This window comes from Haemaphysalis longicornis, unplaced genomic scaffold, assembly GCF_048455015.1.
Source record: "Haemaphysalis longicornis isolate Haplotype H1 unplaced genomic scaffold, Haemaphysalis longicornis Haplotype H1 scaffold_13, whole genome shotgun sequence".
Lineage (NCBI taxonomy): Eukaryota > Metazoa > Arthropoda > Arachnida > Ixodida > Ixodidae > Haemaphysalis > Haemaphysalis longicornis.
The window spans coordinates 12,934,809-12,954,865 of record NW_027526233.1 but is presented as its reverse complement, the minus strand read 5'-3'; the positions used below and the strand labels follow the sequence as shown (position 1 = coordinate 12,954,865).

Below are 20,057 nucleotides of genomic sequence, written 5' to 3'. Positions count from 1 at the left end.
GCTGCAGAGCTCAATGAGCCTGGTTGAGTGCCTTCAACGGGGTTTTCCCAGTGCCAATACAGCCTTTTCCGTGGACGTAGAGGACTTGTTTTATTCGGTTCCCCATGACGAACTTTTCAGGGCAGTGCGCGAACTAATTGAGGCAACCGGTATTGTTTCATTCCAGAATGCGTGCGGCATCACTCTGGATTCTTTTCTAGAGCTTTTAAAAGTTTAATTGATTTCAACGATTGTACAGCATGCCGACAAGTTTTTCGTGCAAAACCGAGGGATTTGTATTGGCTCTTGTGTCGCGCCTGTTCTCTAACATTTTTTTAGCCAAGTTGGACTTGGCGCTACAGGTTGCACTTCGAGACACACGGGTGGTTAGGGTATTTAGGTATGTTGATGATTTTTTAGTACATTTGAATTTAACTAAAACTGACCAGCTCACGCTTGTGGCAGACCAGATTTTAACGGTTTTTAGCACATGTTCCAAGAACCTGGATTTTACAAAAGAGGTGCCTTGTGACAAGACCATTAGGTTCTTAGATTTAGAAATATCTTTTTTACCCGACCGACACGTGTGTTGGAAATATTCCTCTCGGTCTAAAAAGGCGCTTTTGCCGTATCATTCGGCGCACTCGAAGTTGGTAAAACGCAGCATAGTAAATTTGTGTTTCATGAATGCTGTGAAGAAAAGCTGCCCGCATGTGATGCTCCAAAGTCTGGCAGAACAGGTTGACTGGTGTAAGGCGTCTGGGTTTCACTCTCAGGTATTGCTGGCGGTGGGTGAATCCTTGGGTAAGAAAATGAAGAAAAAACTTACTGCAAGGCCTGGTTGCCCAGCGGAAGAAGGGAGAAATAAGTTTGAAGTCATCCCTTACTTCCACAAGACTTCCCATGGGCTGAAAAAAGTGGCTCAAAAATATGGCGTAAACATGGTTTTCTCGGCTCCCCGCAAACTTTCTGGTCTGTGCCCCCAAATCTCGGGTGGGAAGAGGCAAGTTGACACTTGCAAAACTAACCACCAGACGAGGTTCACCATGTGCGCAGTGGGGGTGGTTTATTCTATCCCATTGTCCTGTGGAAAAATATACATTGGGCAGACTGGCGGGTGCCTAAATGAACGCCTGAGGCAGCACCGAGGTACCTTAGGCTTGGGCTCGGGAAGCAATCTAGCTTTGCATGTAAAAGATTGCCAGGATTGTGCCCCACGGTTGCACCTCGCTAGCACTATCGGTCGTGGGAAAACGAGACGTGAGCGCGAACTGCTACAAGCGTATTTTATAAGAAAGAATAAACAGAGTTGCGTTAGTGTTCCTTCGGTTGTTATCACGGAAAAGGAATTTGAATTCTTATCTTTTTAGTTCAGCTCTTCTCGTTGTTCAAAAGTGTGCGCGCGCGCAGGTTTTGGTGTATAAATGTGATGTGTTTCTGCCGAATAAACCAGTTGTTAGTCCAGCGGTGTTGTGTGTGTGCCTCCTCCTCTTGTCCTGCGTTCTGCTCGCTGGTTTCCCCTTTTCTGAACGTGTTTAAAAGGAAATATCAATTAAAGCCGCCTCCTCTTTGACTCTTGCTGAGAAGGGAAGAGAAACGGATGGGCGATATAAAAACAGCTGTGATGTGGATGTATCCATAAAAACCGGTTTAAAAGAATGTTTGTAGATTGATGAGATTTTACAAGCATACAAAAGATCAACACTAGTTCGTTCGTAGTCCAGGCCGCATTTGTCACATTCCACATACAGGCTTTGGACGGGGCTTGTACAGAAAGCACCACACGACAGGCGAAGGCCCAAGTGCAACACTGGGTGGAGCATATTTAGCGCTGTTATTGTGCCCTACCCGTAGACACTTCCCTAATCCAAACGAGACCCTACCAGAGCGGTAGAAATGTGCAGCAGGAGTTGTTTATCTGCACCGTATGATTGGTGAGATAGGACTTTCAGAATATTTATTGATTTTAGACATTTTTATTTAGTTTTTTGATGTGGGAGAGCTCCGTGAGTTTTGTGCACATCACCACTCCCAAAAATGTGCGTCCCTTTTTAGCAGGTTTTGGGTCACCATTGAGGTTTATTTCAGGATTCGGCCTTAATCCGTGTCTCCTTGAGGATACGACAGACGTACTTTTCGCGGCATTAAGTTTGAAACAATTTTCTTCTGCCCAGCGAGAAAGTGTCTTTACCCTAAGCTGGACTTGACGTTCACATCTGGATATGTTACAACATTTCAAAGATAATTGTACATCATCCACATACACTAAATGGGATATCGATGGATGCAATGGTTTTCGAAGCGAATTCATTTTAACGATAAACAGCCTGCAGCTCAAAACTCCACCTTGATGAACGCCATTTCTTGAATGGGACACGAAATGTTCGTTTGACTAAGACACGAAATGTTCGTTTGCACAAGTAACTAAAAAGAGTGTTCAACATGTTACCTGTTACACCATAAGACCTGAAGTCTGCAAGAATGCCTCGAAGCCATGCCGTGTCATACGCTTTTTCGATGTCAAAAAAGACGGTCATGCAATACTGTTTGTGTATAAAGGCATTTTAGATGCGAAGCATCTCATGGTCGGGGATGTATCCTCCCTTTTCGTGTTCGTTGCTGCGCCGTCCACACCCCCACTGGGCATGCTCGGCTTGCTGAACGCCCGGTCCCTTCTATGGCTCCTGGAGCGACAGTGTTGCCGGTGTCTTCCTGGGCCAGCACGAGACGAGCACGCTTCACGCGCCTTCGACGTTTCATCGTCGTCGGCAGCGCCGTGCGTCGGCGAGTCTCGGTGGGCCGTGATTACAAGCAACGTGCATTGACCTCATATTATGCAACTTTAGGGTTCATCCCCTACAACAGCTTGACTTTACATTTCACAGACCATAAGGCGGTCATATTCAAAGCGGAACGCCAACTACAGCTCAACGTCACCTACGTTGAACATGATGATGATAATGAATAAATAAAGACAAAGCCATACCACGTACAACGTCCTCTTTCTCTCCCGCTCTTCAATGCCTCTCCACTCTAACACCCCCCTCCCCCCTCCAAAAAAATTACACCATCTTCCCGTAGGGGAACCCTGAGTAGTATGCGAAACAGCCATGGGGTCAACGCAATTTCCCATTTTGTAGTTCCGGTAAGTGAAAAGTGAGGTAGTTATCATGGAAACCAAACGGTAAATATAAGGGTAGCTCCGTACCTCAACCTCACGGAAACGACGAATTAAAAACTAATGGCCACTGAATCGACCTCATGCCTGCTTCGCATACTACTCAGGGTTCCCCTACGGAAAGATGGTGGAATTTTCTTGGTTTAATGTACGATTCTAATGTAACAAGTTGGTTATTTGTGGATCTCCCTGCCCTAAAGCCTGCTTGGCAGCTCTCGAGAAGACCATTGTACTTAAGAAAGTACACGTGTCTCCTGTTGATCAGCTTCTCGACGAGCTTTCACAGGCAGCTTGTGAGGGCTATGGGTAAATAGCTGGCGGGCGAGGAAGCGTCCTTCCCCTCCTTCAGAACAGCCACTACAATGGCCTCCTTCAAAGACTCTGGAATGTTCCCCAAAGACAATATTTTGTTGTATAGGGGGTAGGAGTGTGTCAAGAGTGTCTGGTAGTAGGTGTTGTATCGTGGTGAATGTAATGCTATCTGCACCTGGAGCCAAAGGTCTACATGTACTCAGAGAGCCTTCAACTTATACAGTGTAAATTCAGAAATGTAACCGCATGTTGCCTTGTTATTGCCACGGAGGGACTTTTTCACAAGCGGTTTTGTGTTTCATGAAAGTGTGTGTATTGTGCTGAACTGGAAACGTGTTACAAGCGTTGTGCAAGTGTGTTAGCCTGATCTTCGAGTGTGTCCCCTGTTGTGCTAAACAGGGACAGACTGTGTGTATGTTTTCCTTTAAGTTTGCCTATTGTTGTCCACACCGTGTGTGTGTCTGCATATGACTTAATGGATGTGACGAAGGTGCACCAACTCTCTAGTTTCGCCTCACAGCGCACACGCTTACCAAGTGCCTTCGCCCTTCTAAATGATACAAGGTTACTGGACGTCGGGTACTGGAAGAGGATGCCCCACGCCTTGTTCTGGGCCTCCCGTGCTCGCTACGATCCTCATTCCCCCAGGTCCTCCATTGGTTGCACGGGGCACCAGAGGCCTGGGGAATGGACTTTTCGGTCGCGGCGAGGATGTGCGCCGTCAGAAGTTGGGCAGATTCCTCTACGTGCATGTGTGCTATGGATGTGTAGTGCAATTTAGAAGTTTCTGTATATGTAGTCCAGTTTGCTCTAGCTTCATTGAACCTTTTATGGGAAAGTGAACTAGGCCTTTATCAACGCATGTTCATGCCCACGCCACACTAAAGACATGAAAAGAGAACTGCAAGCCCAATGGCCAAGTCAAGATGTGAGTATGTGTTGTGTCCGAAGTTGTGGTATGTTGGTTGCTTCTTGTTGAAAAGGCATGCTCAAGAGGATGTTTGAAACTTCCCCATCAGGTAACCTCGGGAATCGTGCGACAAGAGCCCCAAGGAGAATTATCCGCATTCAGGTCGCCTGTGAGGATGTGTCGTTCGGGTAGTGGGTCAACCAGCGCATCGAAATCAGAGCTCGAAAGTGCAAAGTCCGGAGGAATGTAAATGGGGCATACTGTTATCAACCTATTAAGAAATATTGTGCGAAGAGCTACAGACTCATGGACAGTGTTTAGAATGATACTATTACATGCTAATGATTTTCAGGCGACAATGGCAAGAACACCGGAAGAGTGTGTGCAGCCATCCCTGTCCTTTCTGAGTAAGATATCTCTATAAGAAAGTTTGTCTGTTTACTGTTAAGGTGAGTTTCTTGCACAGACCTGACATTTGGCTGATTGGCATGCCGTATCGTATAAATCGTCAAGATTTTTTAGAAGGCATCTGCAGTTCCATTATATTGTGTTTTCTCTTCACATTATGAAGTATTCAGAGCTACTGGAGTGTGCTCATCATGTATCGTCTTTCGAGGCTTGAACTATCGGAAGGGGTTTGTTCAGCCTCTGTGGAGGTTTGGATAAGGAGACCCGTTCCTTACTCTCCGAAGCTGATAGGTGGAAAGGTTCCACATACATATCCTCATCAAATTTGGAGGGGGCGGGGTTTCTGGGCGGACCGGACCCCCTAGTCTTAGCACCCTTGCGGCTGCCCTTCATTTCAGCTGCCATTGCCGAAGGCATTGGGAGTGCCACGTGTGGCGCAGGCGGTGAGGCGGGGGTGAGAGCCGCTGAGGGTCCCTCAACTTCCATCTCCACAGCACCCGCAGATGTACTGGGAAACGAGGAAGCAGAGGCGGGAGGAGCGGTCCCTTGAGTGCTTGTTGCCACCGCAACCACTACGAGCTGGCCCTGCGGTGTGGTGGCGAGTTGCTGGACTACCAGACGCAACCCGAGGGGGGGGGGCGGGACCAGGTCCGACTCTCGGTACTGGGTCCCCGCCGAAACCAGTTGCCGCTTCGCCCCATCCTCCTCCCGTCGAACTGCGTCAGCGTACCTCCCCAGAAGAAAGAGGTGAACCTCTTTCGCGCCCCTGGGAAGGTGATGTTCTCCTTGACTTTCAATAACTGATCTGCTTTTCTTGTTTGAACTTTTCACACCTCCTAAAATAGGCAGTGTGCGGTCCTGGGAAGTTCGCACACGTGAAGTTCTCGGATTCACAATTTTGAGTTGGGTGATCCTGTGCCGCACATTTTCCGCACGTCAGTTTACCACGACAAGAGGTTGTGCCGTGCCGAAACCTCTGAAACTTGAAGCAGCAGCGTGGGTTCGGCGTGTAGTGTCGGAACGGACATCTCATGAAGCCTGCGTTGACCGAATCAAGAAGTGTTACCATTCAAACGTCAAGATTATCTACTTGGCTGCTATTATTTGGCCATTTCGGCGTATGGCTATTCGCCTCACTGCTGTCACGTCCTGATCATGAAGGCCCTGGAACAGATCGGCGTCAGTTTCACTTATAAGGTTCCCATCAGAGATCACGCCCTGGCAGCTGGTCAGGCTGCGATTAGGCGTGATCTTTATGTCAACATCGACCATGCGCGTTTGCACGAGGAGGTTAGACGATTGCTGTTTGTTTTCTACTTCAATCAGGACTCCTTCCGTTGTGTTTCTTAGCCTTGTAGGACTTTCTAATAAGGCTTGCGAGAAACTTGGAAATCAGAAAAACAGACTGGGAGATAATGGGTTTTGCCTAATCGGGGGATTTCATTATCAAAAACGCGGAAAATTGTCGCGCTTCGGAAACGAGATCGAAGGTAAAGGAGGATAAAAACTTAGGTGGCGTTTCTTTTCAGGCACCGATAACGTTTGGGGGGGGTGTTGAAAGTACCTTATCCTATAGTATAAAAGCCGGGGACGGAGGTACTTTCTTCTCAAACCTTTCCCTGATAGCTTGAGAGGCCCCGGAGCTCCCGGTTCGGTAAACAGACAGGGAGCCCATCCGCCGGAGCTTGACCACGACTCTGACGGCAAGCTTTCGTAGTTTCTCACCCTTCACCTCTAAACACATCGCCACGGTTGACTACAGCTTATGTTTGGGTGCTCGGGGTCCGCGGTGTCGCCAATACCGTCACCAAGATTACTCAAGGGGCCCGTGCGGGGCAGCGTTGGTTTTGCGTTCATGACCCCTTCAACGGCATACAAACAATGGTGCCATTTAGGACCAACTCAACATTCAGAGGCACTTGCTACTCCAAGCTCAGTTGCATGTGTATCCGGCTGAGAAGTGCTACGGTCCCAATTACGAAGCCTTCAAGGTGACCTTCTTTTCCACATCTAAACTCAAGCAGCAAGGTCAAGGGTAGGGAGAATGTGATCAATGGTAGGTCGGTTTTGTCTTTTAAATTCATGCTGTGCACTACAAAACAAATGCGGGGCCAACGTCCAGGGACCTAATGACATGATCACCTAATAGGAGTTCTACTTATCATCGTCCCACCAACCATTCAACGGACCTATTGCCATGCGTAATTGCTGCACTTCGCTATGGTAGTTATATCAGTGTGTCGAGAAATCGAATGGAACTGTTTATTACCTTTGTAGCGGTAAGTAGTCCCAAAAAGTGTTTTCATCGGTGACACCTGTTTCACCGTCGGTCCTGGTGCTTGCACTGGCGTCTTCCCATTCCGCCTTTGATCCTAATCAAACAGGAAAAACAAAGGCGTCGTTCATGATGATGATGATCGTTGGATGTTTATGGCGCAAGGCCAACTGGGGCAAAGAGCGCCAAAACAATAGTCGATGATAGGGGTGAAACCTTAAACACTAAGTAAAATCAGCAAAAACAAAAGTAAAATCACAAAACGACAATGAGCATGGCTGGTGTATAGGGCCAGATTTCATGATACGTGATAGGAAATGAGGTTTAAAAACTTGACGTCGGACAAATACTCAAACACACGTTTCATGGAAACAATGGCATCATCACCTAGGAAAAACGATGGATGTAGGGGAATATGTTGTCTGTAGAGTTCTCTGAAGTGTTTGTGTCGTGTTGTGTCAAGTGCCTTGCATTGTATGAGTATGTGGACTACGGATAGGCCCTCCCCACACCTGCTACACAGGGGTCTTGGAGATCCCGTGAGCAGGTGCGAGTGCGTCACATGTGTATGGCCTATCCGTAATCTAGCTAAGGTAACTTCAATGTGCCTGTTGTGTGAGTCAGTGGTGTATTGTCCCAAGTGTGGTTTTATTACGTGTAGTTTGTTGTCTGTCTGTTCGCTCCAGTCTGCTTGCCAAGTTTTACGGAGTTGTTGTCTAATGTGTGGCTTGAGGTCTGTGTAAGGTAGTGTTGCCATGTCTACTGTGTTTCGGAGTGCAGCATTGGCGGCCATTTCATCCGCCACTTCATTACCGGCAATGCCAGAGTGGCCTGGCACCCAACACACAGTCACCCCAAGGTTTGAGGAATAAGCTACCATAATTGTTTTGAAGACAAGATTAATGACATGGTTTTTTGATGACTTTCCGGATGATAATGCACGGACGACGCTCAACGAATCTGTATAAATGACGGATGTAGGAATACGATATTCAACTATGTGACAATCAACCAGAAATATGCCATATCCTTCTGCCGTAAAAATACTTGTATTAACATTCATTGTTCTACATGCTTCAAAATTGGGCCCATGCGCAGCACAAGACACCGCAGTAGACGTTTTAGATGCATCGCTGAAAAACTCTGCAGCCTTGTATTTATCCTGTATATACATGAAATGCTGCAAAATCCCACTTTTTGGTGTCCTGTTCTTATTGTATTTTAAGAAAGACAAGTCACATGCAACAGGACGAAGATGCCATGGTGCTACAAGATCAGTGATAGATGACTTGAATGTGTCTACAAAGGAGACCTCATGAATAGTGACCTCGTCCCTTACTCTGAGCGAGAAGGGAACAGGAATGGATGGGCGATTTAAAAAGAGCTTTGATGTGGATGTATCATTAAAAACCGGTTTAAAAGGATGGTTGTCCATTGATGAAATTTTAGAGGCATATAACAAGTCAACATAGGTTCGCTGGTGTGATAAGCACCATTTGTCACACTCTGCGTAAAGACTCTGTACAGGGCTCGTACGGAATGCGCCACAAGAGAGGCGAAGCCCCAAGTGAAGCACTGGGTCGAGCATTTTAAGTGCTGTTTTAGTGGCTGACCCATACACAACACTCCCATAGTCCAATCTAGACCCCACTAGGCTTGTGAAAATACGTAACAGGAGTTGCTTATCCGTTCCATACGACTGGTGGGACGAGATTTTAAGAATGTTGAGAGCCTTTAGACATTTATGTTTCAATTGTTTAATGTGAGGGATGAACGTAAGCCTTTCATCCAACACCACACCTAAAAACCTGTGTTCCTTCCTCACAGGAATCGATACGCCATTAAGGGTAATGTCTGGGTCCGGATGGATCCCACGCCTCCTGGAGAAGACAACACAGGTGCTTTTTTCTGGGTTAAGTTTAAAACCGTTCTTGTCTGCCCAGCTGGCAAGTTTTTTGACACCGAGCTGGACTTGACGCTCACAGATGGACATATTACATGATTTAAAGAGATAACTGGATGTCGTCTACATACATTGAATAAGAAATTGTAGGTGGCAATGCCTTCCCAAGGGAGTTCATCTTACCTATGAACAGAGTGCAGCTTAGCACTCCACCTTGCGGAACGCCGTTTTCTTGCACATGAACTCGTGAGAGTGCGCCACATACTCTCACGCGAAACGTTCTTTCGGACCAATAACTAGCAAGGGTGTTGAGCATATGGCCCGAAACACCGAAAGACTTTAGGTCACTGAGGATCCCGTAACGCCAAGCGGTGTCATAGGCCTTCTCAAGGTCAAAAAACACCGTTGTGCAAAACTGTTTGTGAATGAAGGCGTCCTTTATATAGGACTCGAGCGCAACGAGTTGGTCGTTGGTGGAGCGCCCCGCCCTGAAGCCTGCCTGGCAGCTCTCGAGAAGACCATTGTACTCAAGAAAGTACACGAGTCACCTGTTTATCATCTTCTCGAGGAGCTTGCACAGGCAGCTTGTGAGGGCGATGGGCCGATAGCTAGCGGGAGAGGAAGGGTCATTTCCTTCCTTCAGCAAAGCCACTACTATGGCCTCTCTCCAAGAGCGAGGAATGTGCCCCGAAAGCCATATGTTGTTGTATAGATGTAGGAGTGTTTCAAGAGTGTCTGGGTGTAGGTGTTGTATCATGGTGTATGTGATTTTGTCTGCACCTGGAGCTGAAGGCTTACATGTGCTCAGAGCAAGCTTCACCTCATGAAGTGAAAAAGGACAATTGTAGGAAGTGTGCGACTTGTTGTTATCACGCACGGACGTCTTTTCTACAGATGTTTTGTGTTTCATGAAAGTGTTTGTGTAGTGTGCTGAACTGGACACGTGTTCGAAGTGTTGTGCAGGTGTGTTAGCCTGGTCTTCCAGTGTGTCCCCTGTTGTACTAACCAGGGGCAGGCTGTGTGTCTGTTGTCCTTTTAGTTTTCGTATTCGTGTCCAGACTTTGTGTGTGTCAGTGTATGAGTTGATGGAAGTGAGGAAGGTGCGCCAACTCTCCCTTTTCGCCTCACGACGCACTCGCTTCCCAAGAGCCTTTGCCCGTTTAAAAGAAATGAGGTTATCTGACGTGGGGTACCGGCGAAGGACACCCCACGCCTTGTTCTGAGCCTCTCGCGCCCGCATGCAGTCCTCGTTCCACCAGGGCCTCCTTGGGCTGCGGGACCCACTGGAGGCCTGGGGAATGGACTTTTCGGCGGCGTCGAGGATGTGCGCCGTGACGAGTTGGGCGGCTTCCTCCACGTGTAGGTGTTTTATGGATGTGTGGTGTAGTTGAGATGTATGTGTGAATGGGCTCCAGTTTGCTTTTGATTCATTAAACCTTTTATGGGAAGATGGACTGCTCGGGCCTATACCTATATACGTTAATGAAAATGCGTCGTTCAACTGCAGCACAGTTGACCGACGTATCGATTAACACGAACTGCCACGGCTTACATAGGGAGACCATAGTTTGAGTGGGCGCTGGCCACACATACTTTCTTTCTGACCATGCATTTGTATTTTTTATTTACTTGAGTAACGCCATATAGCACAATACACACTGTGAGGTATTAACAGACGCTGCAAAGCAGTGCAGAAGAAGATCCGAATCTGCGCGCCGTCCATCTGAACTCAAAGAGGCAAGGCTGCGTCTGCCGCGAAGAAACATGGTGTTGGAGGTATATGTGCTGTACTCATCAGCAGCAGCTACATTGACTACTCGCTCTATCAGCTGATAGTCACCGTTGTAGCTCTCCACGTTCTGCTTGGCATACGTAAAACAGAGCAGAGCAAGGGCATGACTGAAGTTTGTGTGTTTTCTCTTTCGAACGTTTAGTTTCGGACTCCCCTTCCAGCTTCTCGTTCATAACAATATAGTAGCCGACAGTCCCGGAGAATGCTGTGGTTCTGCTTCATCACAATGCACTCGATTAATAAATTCAAGCAGAAAACAATGAAATTCAGGTGACTGACGACGTGAAGCTTACGATCTGGCTGAAACGTTTGGTGTGCGCTCTGGTAGCACGCAGCGCAGGCATAACGTTCTGCATTGCGCAATGTCTCAGCGCCCCATATATCCTTTCACAGTCGCAATGCTTCATAGAGGTATAGGATTTTGAAAGTTTGTTCTACCCACTCTGCGTGCTTTTTAGAGGTGTGTAACAGCCGAATCAACCGCGAAAAAAAGTCTCAGCAGCCAATGGCTTTGATACATGTTCAGGCATGTTATTCTTTCTCCTCTCCATGATTGCTACCTTGCTTTGTTTTATTTGTTGAAAGCATCGTCAGAATAAATGCCGTTCCGAACACACAGAAAAGAGTTGTTATCAACTTCTCCCCTTGACCACCCCAATTCAGCCCACATACTTAGAATGCTCAGTATTGTTAGGAATTGACTTGAAAGTGCATTATATTTTGTCCTTACAAGATTCACAATTTTACCAAATAGCTCATAGCCCATCAAAAGCAGAAAATGCTCTGTTGTGGATGGTAAGATGGAAGGGAATACAGCAGATAATCTCACACTCGTTCTGTTTCTCCTTGCCCCTTTTTCAAATTTGTTTTGATCCTGAAATTTCTCAAAAAGATTTTACTCCAATCTTGCCTAAAATACATATCAAGTAACATTTTACCTTTTCCTGCGTCTAATTTGCATAATTAACCTCACTTGTCATTTGGTATCTTGTATAAATAGTACCCGTGCTACGGAAGCGTTTCGAAACCCTTTGAATCGAATGTAATATCATGCAAATGACACCTTTGAGCTGCTACATAACATGTTTCAGAGGCATTCAGTTTAAATGCCAATTGAGTCAAAGGAGCATGACAACTGACAGGTGACAAAAAGGCCTTTGAAACGCAAACGCTTGTAGTCGCACGCAGTCACTGCAAGCCATATCCACAAAAATATTTATTTGCGAGGAAAACTAGGCTTTAAAAGAGGACACTCCTAATCATTCCTTACGTGTTTTTGTTTACTATCCCTCAGACTACGATTACAAAGGGACATCGCACTCAACAACGGTGGTGAAAAAAAATGCCTATTTCGCACAGGTTTTGCTTTTGTGTGTAGGTTGTAATCAATTTTATTGCTCACGAAGGTGTTTTTTGGCATGACATTATATTTTTCTGTCATGTTATGAGACTGAAACTGGGCAGCAGTGGCAACACCAAAGCATGGCAGGGAATGCAGAAACTGTCAACTGCTTTTGAGAATTTTCGGGTAGATCCGCAAAAGGTGAAAACTTGCAGTTAGAATGGCATTTCAAATTTCGGAGGCCTTTCGTCTTAAACGTCTTAAAACACTTCTCTAGTGCGGTGCAACACTGAGACCACTGAAAATGTATACCCATTTTCTCCCTGCCCTATCATCGATCACTGCTGACTGCTTCTGCCCATTGAATTCCATGTGCGTAATGAAAAAAAAACGTTTCATAAATATTATTTAACTCTTACAATATTAGCTACCTTAATTAGGCCTTTGCCGGGGCCCTACCCTAAGTGGTTTTAAAAAAGGTTATCCTAACTCGAAAATCTGCAGCCTAGTATTTCACTTGGGTGCTTGTCTGTATACTCCGTTTAGTATGTGTCTCATCGCAAGAAGGTTAACCCTGCAACATCGGGCCTGCCTCCCTGAATTTCCAGAACTTCAAAGATGAAGACTCAGCCTACCTGAAATTGGCCCACTTTTTATATATTTTTTGTGATGTCAAGCTTATTTTTGTGATAGTTTTTTAAGCTGCTGTTTTTAAATTTTTGGTACAGTTTCTTTGATCTCAGGTAGTTTTTATATTTTTTTAGCTTGTTTCGGTTAATTTTTTTCAGTACAAGGTTGAAAGACATTCACCATCTAGTCATTTAATAACCATGTTTCATGGTTATGTGGCACCCAAAAGGACGGGTTGTTTATCATTTATCTATTACATTTGTGTAGTTCCGATTTTAGTGCTTTCTGTTATTTATTGCCGTATTTTTTCAGTCATATTATATACTATTTTATCTTCATGTTTAGCCTCATTTATTTAAATAATACACTTGTTTGTCTGGCAAAAGTTGCGTAAGGTGCTTATTCTTAGATTTAAAATGTGTGCAAGCTTTAGCTTTCTCATTGGCGGGGCCATGGGAAATACAGTGAAATGAGATTATGCTGCCCCATGCATGTAATGTCAGCTATATTTAGATGTAATCTGTTATATTTGTGGACTCTAATATTACTCACAACAGCCTTTCTATGTATTTCCTAAGCAATGCACAGGAAGAGAGCTATAAGAGTTGTCTTGATCACATCTTGAAAAGATAGTAGCAAGACAACTACATTATAGCTGGCATAAACTCCTATGAGAGGTTTTCCTTTATGTCCCCGCAACTACTGGAAAACAAATTTACGAGACGTTATTCCTCCATCTGGCATGCCTAGAAGTTGTCTCGTAGAGAGCTATGCAAGATTTTTTAACACGTCAAAACGGAGAATGAAAGGTTTTGTTAAATTCAGTATAGATATCTATGAGGTGTCTAACATTCGTCCTGTGAACATTTATGGGAATTTTTAGCAGTCTCTGAGGTGTTGTCAAGAATATCTTGTAAGCCGGCTTGTAGCTCAGGCATAGCGTCCCTTAGCCGATCAACTGATCGCTATATCACGTCTTGGCAATGTCTATAAACATCTTGATCAGGTGTTGCGTAGACATCTTGGAGGTCTTGACAAGATGCCAAATGGATGTGTGGTAGTTGTCCCAATGTGAAGATAAAGATGTCTTGAACAGCTAAACAAGATCATTTTTAGGTGTCTACAAGATGTGCTTGTGTTAACTAGGGTACGCTGCACGCCTCTGGCCGTATTATGTCGTTTTGGAAAAGTCGCGTTTTTTATGCTTTATGAAATTTTAGCCTTTTTGAAAAATTTAATTTCGTGTGGCAAGTTTGTTAGATGGAGTTTTAGCTGTACACGATAATGTTAGTTTGGATCCTACCTGCGAAGAGCACATTTTTATTTATTTTCATGTGTTGTCGAACAGCTCCATATTATACCAATACCGGGAAATTGAAATGGCAGGTGACGGCTGGTTGCCCGGTAATAATTCGTGCGGCAGGGTGATTCTGAGCACATTCCGTCAAAATTGATAGATGTAAGAAATTTTTATTGTGACGCGAAACTTGATCTTGCCGCAAATCAACTCCAATCAAAGTCCAATCGCCTCAGGAATTTCTCGATGTCTCAGTTTGGACTTCCATACTGATCATGACTGTGTGTTTGGCCTGTGCCCACTCGGGGGGGGGGGGGGATTAACCAGGAACAAAGTATTGACTGGGCACTAGCACTTCCTCTGCATGCGTATAAACCCATTTTGCAATTCGTTTTAGTCGTGAAGCCTTGTATTTTGGACTTTCACTTTGCCTTTTGAAGACATTGCCTTTAAACGGAAGACGGTATCGCGTTTCAATCACCATTCCCTTCACCCACGACCATCATTGTGGTCAGAGAAAGCTGGCTTTCCCGATGTACGTTTTGACGTACGATCTCCACGAGCGACGCAAAGAAAGCTAGGTTTGAAAAGAAACTGTTCGAAGGCGCGGGAACAGGACTGAGCAAGGCGGCATACCCAATGTTCACCCGCCTCTCTCAATTCTCTTATTTGGGGGAACACCGTATACATCTGCGGGTATAGCCCATATGTACCTACGAAAGCGCACATCTTGGGCAGCCAGAACATCTTTTAAACAGTGCACCCAAAAATCCGTACGTCATGGAAAATTCGGCTCCGGCGTCTGCGATTAGTAAGCGGGCGCACAATTTGTATTCAGAACAGCACTTCATACCAGCAAGCAATCGTGGGGGAGTGGTTGTGCTTCTCGGTACGGAAGCAATCCCGAAAAAGTGGTGGTGCTTCGCACTCTCTCCCAGCGAGGTTTATCTACAAATCGTGCGAAGCTAGTCAACTCCATGAATACTCATTTTATTTCAGCTGGTGCGCACTCAACACGCACTGATAACGCTGGCCGCGGCGCGACTGGCATTCCACGATTGTCCAGATCTATCTTTTTCGAACGTACGAATGGTACCGAAGTACAGGAACATCGGAAAAATAAATAATTATGCAGCGGCAGGAGTTGACGGGGTTTTACCGAGTGTGATTAAGCGCGTGGCACTAGAAGTAAGTAACGTGTTATCGTAAATTACAAATCTATGTCTGTCCACTGGTGTTTTTCCTGAGGAACTGAAAGTGTCTAGAGTGATGCCGATCCATAAAGGGGGGGGGGCACACGACAATGTACCAAATTACAGGCCAATACCTGTCCTGACAGTTTTTTCCACGCTATTTGAGGGAGTAATCTATAATAGACTATCGAATTTCTTACTTAAACACAATGTATATTCGAAGTATCAAGTGGTTTCCAGAAATCTAAATTAACAGATCAAGCTTTACTGTACATTAAAGATAAAATAATTGCAAACATAGAAAACAGGCAGTTCACAATTGGACTGTTTTTAGATCTTAAAAAAGCATTTGATTCGATAGATCTTAATATTTTGCTAAATAAATTGGAGAGATATGGAATAGGTGGCGTGGCAGGTAACCTTTTAAAAAGCTATTTGACTCGAAGAAAGCAGTTTGTTCAACTAAACTCCATTGTATCAGACATATTAGAGCTAAAACAAGGTGTCCCGCAAGGCTCCACGTTAGGCCCGTTACTGTTTATAGTTTATGTAAATGACCTCTTAAATATAGAAGGTCCGCAACAACTTGTAATGTATGCGGATGACACTAACATATTCTTCACATCTGATAATAAAATTAAACTTCAAGCAATGGTAAATGTTTACTTGGAACAACTATCAAATTGGTTATTAGATACAAAATTACAACTTAACGCTACAATGACAAAGATTCCCCTAAATCTGGTCGAAAGAGAACCTACATAATATTTAGGCCGTACAATAAAAATGTCGAGAAAGAAATACCGATTATATTCAACGGAACAAAGCTAAACCGAGTGACAGAACAGAAGTTCTTAGGTGTTTGGTTTCAATAACAACCTTTGTTGAAATAAGCATATTGCTCACCGGTCCACCGAACTCTCTAGAAGTATAGGTCTCACATATAGAATCGCCATTTGATACCACTATGATTGAAACAAAACTTATACAATTCTCTCATTTGTTCGAAACTATGCTACGGGATTTTGGTGTGGGGGACCGCAGCCAAAACTAATTATAACAGGCTCATTGTATTGCAAAAAAGAATTTTGAGCATATATTTTTATTATAATGGCTGTTACGCAGATTTTAGGACAAGTACTTTACTGAATATTCAATGCTTTGAGCTGACCAAATTTATTACATCAAGTTCCTGCACACCATTTATACGCAAAAGACCCACAATCAAAATAACAATAAATCTTCTGGCTACCATGTCAGGCATACAATACGGCACACTCCAAAAGTAAGAACGAACCATGGTGAGCAATCTTCCGTGTACCAGTCAACTGAAATATTAAATAAATTGGGAGAAAAATTAAGCTTCCGCGCCAGTGAACTTACCTAATAAAAAGGAGCAAAGAACTGTTAATTAAGCAAAACACTTGCAATACTGATATATAAAACGGGTTTGAAGTATATGTCTATATGTTTACCTAAAGGTAGAAATTAAAAACATTTACCAACAAAAATACATTAATACGTATTTGTGACATAGTAGTGTAACTGATGAAAGTTAATGCGTACGAATTACTGCGCTTATGTGTACATTGTGATCCTTCTGTGAATTTTAGACCTACTCTTTGTATAATACATAGGAAATGTAGTAATGACTTTGCCTTGTGCTATTTCTCTATTACGATTGTGCTATTATGCTTAAATTTGTGAACAGACGTGTTATTATGTACGCTGTAAACCGGGTGGCTGAGGCCTCTGTCACGCCACGTTCGCCTTTAGTCTCAGCCTCCCCTTGGTCTTGCCAAGAAATAAAAATCAAATACTCAAAATAAATTTGATAGGTTCGTTGACGCTTCTTAAAGGAGCCATGAAGAGAAAATACAAGTTCGTTTAATTTGAAAGAACTAGGATTCAGTATCTCACTCAGCTCCATTACAGCCCCAAAAGATGTTTTTTTTAACGAAAAAAAGCAAGAAGTATTTAAAAACTTTCAAATTTTGCGCCACAGTGACGTGTTATGAGCAAGAATGACGTCACACGGGCCAACAATAAAACATAATTTTCAGTGCGTTAACTGCACGTTAGCATTCAAGTGATGCGGTCAAATGGAACTAGAGGCCCCATTACAGACGTCCAGTCATGTGTCGTAGCGACAGGTCAGTTAAGCGGCCGCCAATCGCACACACAAGGTTCCGTGACGTCATAGAAAAGTTGCGGGAAATTGGCTAGGGGGTCGCGACTGCTTCGCACGTTTTCTTTCATATCTCCGTTATTTGTTCGATGATTGCGATGATATTGGTATCATTGTTATCGGGACTAAGCACTCTTTCTAATAAACCAAACTTGTATTTTGTCTTCATGGCTCCTTTAAAGACTTGATGCCAAATATGGCACTGTCAATAAATACTGCTCTTGTGCGATAATTGTGGTGGTAAATGCATCTTGGATTGCACCGAACGCATATTGTGGATAAGCACACCAAACAGCGTGCTCACACTAAAGTGGCCTCCGCGTTTTTGGTACGCATACACGAAGGAATTAAAAGAGAAGACGAGCGCCATACTTTGCTTCTAATTTCTATTCTCTCCATGCCCGCTTTTTTCCCAGTCAGGACATACAGCAATTTTATGGAGTGATTGTGCTGCAGATCTTATAAAAGCCCGCGTTTTATACATTAGGGTATCACAGAAGACTTCCTATTAAAAAGAGGCGACACATTTGATTTTGCACAAAATTACTGAAGTCTGAAAAGTTACGAAATTGCCTAACGTGACGCCACCTCAAGTGTCCAAATAATTCCGTAGATCCCAACGCGCAATCAATAAACCGCATTACGAAATAGGAAAGGTTGCACATTATTGTTGTCTTAGCTGGGGACAAATTTGACAACCCTTTTTTATTCTCACGTGCAATTAAAAGTATGTTGCAGCACGGCTGTCTGCAATGGTTTTTGTCGGGACACCTATGACTAAATCTATAACTTGTGATTTAAAATGTTCTAGGAAGCTATAAGCAAAATTATTTGAGGTTATTGTGTTTTAGGTGATGCAATTTTGCATAGAATAAAGAGAATATACTGGACCAAAATCGGCTGTCTGTCCTTTTACTTCCAATGCCAGCTCAAGCCAGTGTTATCAACTTGTATTCTAACCACACGTGTCTGTTTTGCACTGGTATATCTTTCGCGTTTCACCAATGAAGTCAAACAAAACCGGGGAAAGCGCGGGAAGAATTGGAAGGAATAAAGAATGCCGACAGCTTAGTGGTTCTTCATAGTGCTCGACTCGTTCGGCCTTTGCCCCGTTTGCATGGTCTTTGCAATGCACCAGCCAGCAGCAGTAACTACTTTGTTCACATATGACAATATTCCGCATGGGCAACTCGCTCACCAAAGGTCCAGAGACAGCTTTCCATGTCCCGGGAGTCGTAGAGGTCTTCCATTAGGCTTCTAACTAGGCCAAGGGTCTGTACCCGACCGAACGGTGAACCGGCCAGCTGGAACTTCGGGCACGTGTGTCCTTGGTCGTAGATAACGTCGTAGACGGCGATACCGAAGCGCACTTGGGGATAGTCCATCACCGCTGCGCACAGCTAGATTGCACCATGGGAAAGAAGTGTAAAAGTTGACTTGAGGATAGTAGGCAGTGTGCTGCGTGCCATAATATAGATAAGGAATAGCAGCTTGTGAGAAAGAATAATTAACAGAGAATACAAAGCAGTAAAAGGAAGAATGAAGGAAGTAATGGGAAAAGAGATGAAAAAGAAGAGGACGAATGAAAAGAGTTTGAGTGTGGGATTTCGTGCTCTGAAGTGCCTAAGCTGCACCTGGGCAATGCGACCGCTTGTAGTGGAGAGCATTTGATACATTTGAGCCGTCTGGGGATTTTTAAGGCGTGAGCTACATCGACACATGGGGGTTTTCGCTTTTGGGGCCCATCTGAGAACCAGTCACCGAAGCCGGAATTTGCCCAGTGTCGTTGGCCTAAGTACCACAGCGCCTTGCCCAGTACATCATCGTGGAGAGTGAGATGAATACGATGCATTCGTCTTTTTGTTCATGCATATTCTTATGATGACTAGGGAGTTTCATGAACAAGGAGATTGACTAGAGTAAATATAAAAAGACTGTGATTATGATCACTGTGATACCAACGCGGCTGTCCTTCATGTTTGGGGATCTGACTGAATGAGTTGAATCCCTGAGCTCTTTACGAAATGGTCCAACCCTCGATTTGAGGAGTTATTTTTAATAATAAATAAAAAAGAACAACCGAAGTGATTCTCGTAGTTATAGAAAACATTTGGTCATGTACTCATCAGAAGAAATTGGTTACTCTGGAAATGCGATAAAAATCGCCTTTTCGAGGCTGTACATGCGGAGGCATAAGCCATAACTGTACAAACTTGCGCCTCAGCAAAAAACAGCAGCAGCAGTCCGGTATGCCTCCTCACCATACTCTGTACGTCACCACGGTGGGTGCATGCATTTGGGTGGAGAGATTTCGTGGTATACGTGCGCAAGAACAAATTTTAACACTGATGCAATTTAAGCTGGTAGTTGGGCCAGCGAACGTGTGTAGGAAGACGTCGCCAAACAATGGGACTCGTGTCGTCATCTGTCAAAGGCACGTTACGACTGGTACAATTGCGGCTTTCCAAACGCGGTTCGGAGGGGCTCGCTCTATCGCTTGTTGCGATGAGCAGGGCAGTTTTGACGGTGTATGGCGAAGAATTAATGCCAAAATGAGTGAAGCCAAAAGGTCGAGAGGCGGTAATGTTAATCAAATCCTCAATACCAATTCGACTCGACAGACCACACAAGTCAAATCGGGGCCACAGAA

General features: G+C 44.5%; 1 protein-coding gene across 2 annotated transcripts in view; it reads right to left on the bottom strand.

The window, feature by feature from the left end:
- The window catches only part of LOC144164003 (uncharacterized), a 49,868-nt gene that overhangs the window by 19,031 nt on the left and 10,780 nt on the right, over nucleotides 1-20,057 (bottom strand). For both annotated transcript variants that reach the window (XM_077694628.1, XM_077694627.1), the window contains 2 exons: nucleotides 18,606-18,807; nucleotides 7,057-7,159 (listed from right to left, as the gene is read on the bottom strand). In XM_077694628.1, the coding sequence (XP_077550754.1) occupies nucleotides 7,057-7,159; nucleotides 18,606-18,807 (305 nt within the window). The remainder of the gene's footprint in view (nucleotides 1-7,056; nucleotides 7,160-18,605; nucleotides 18,808-20,057) is intronic.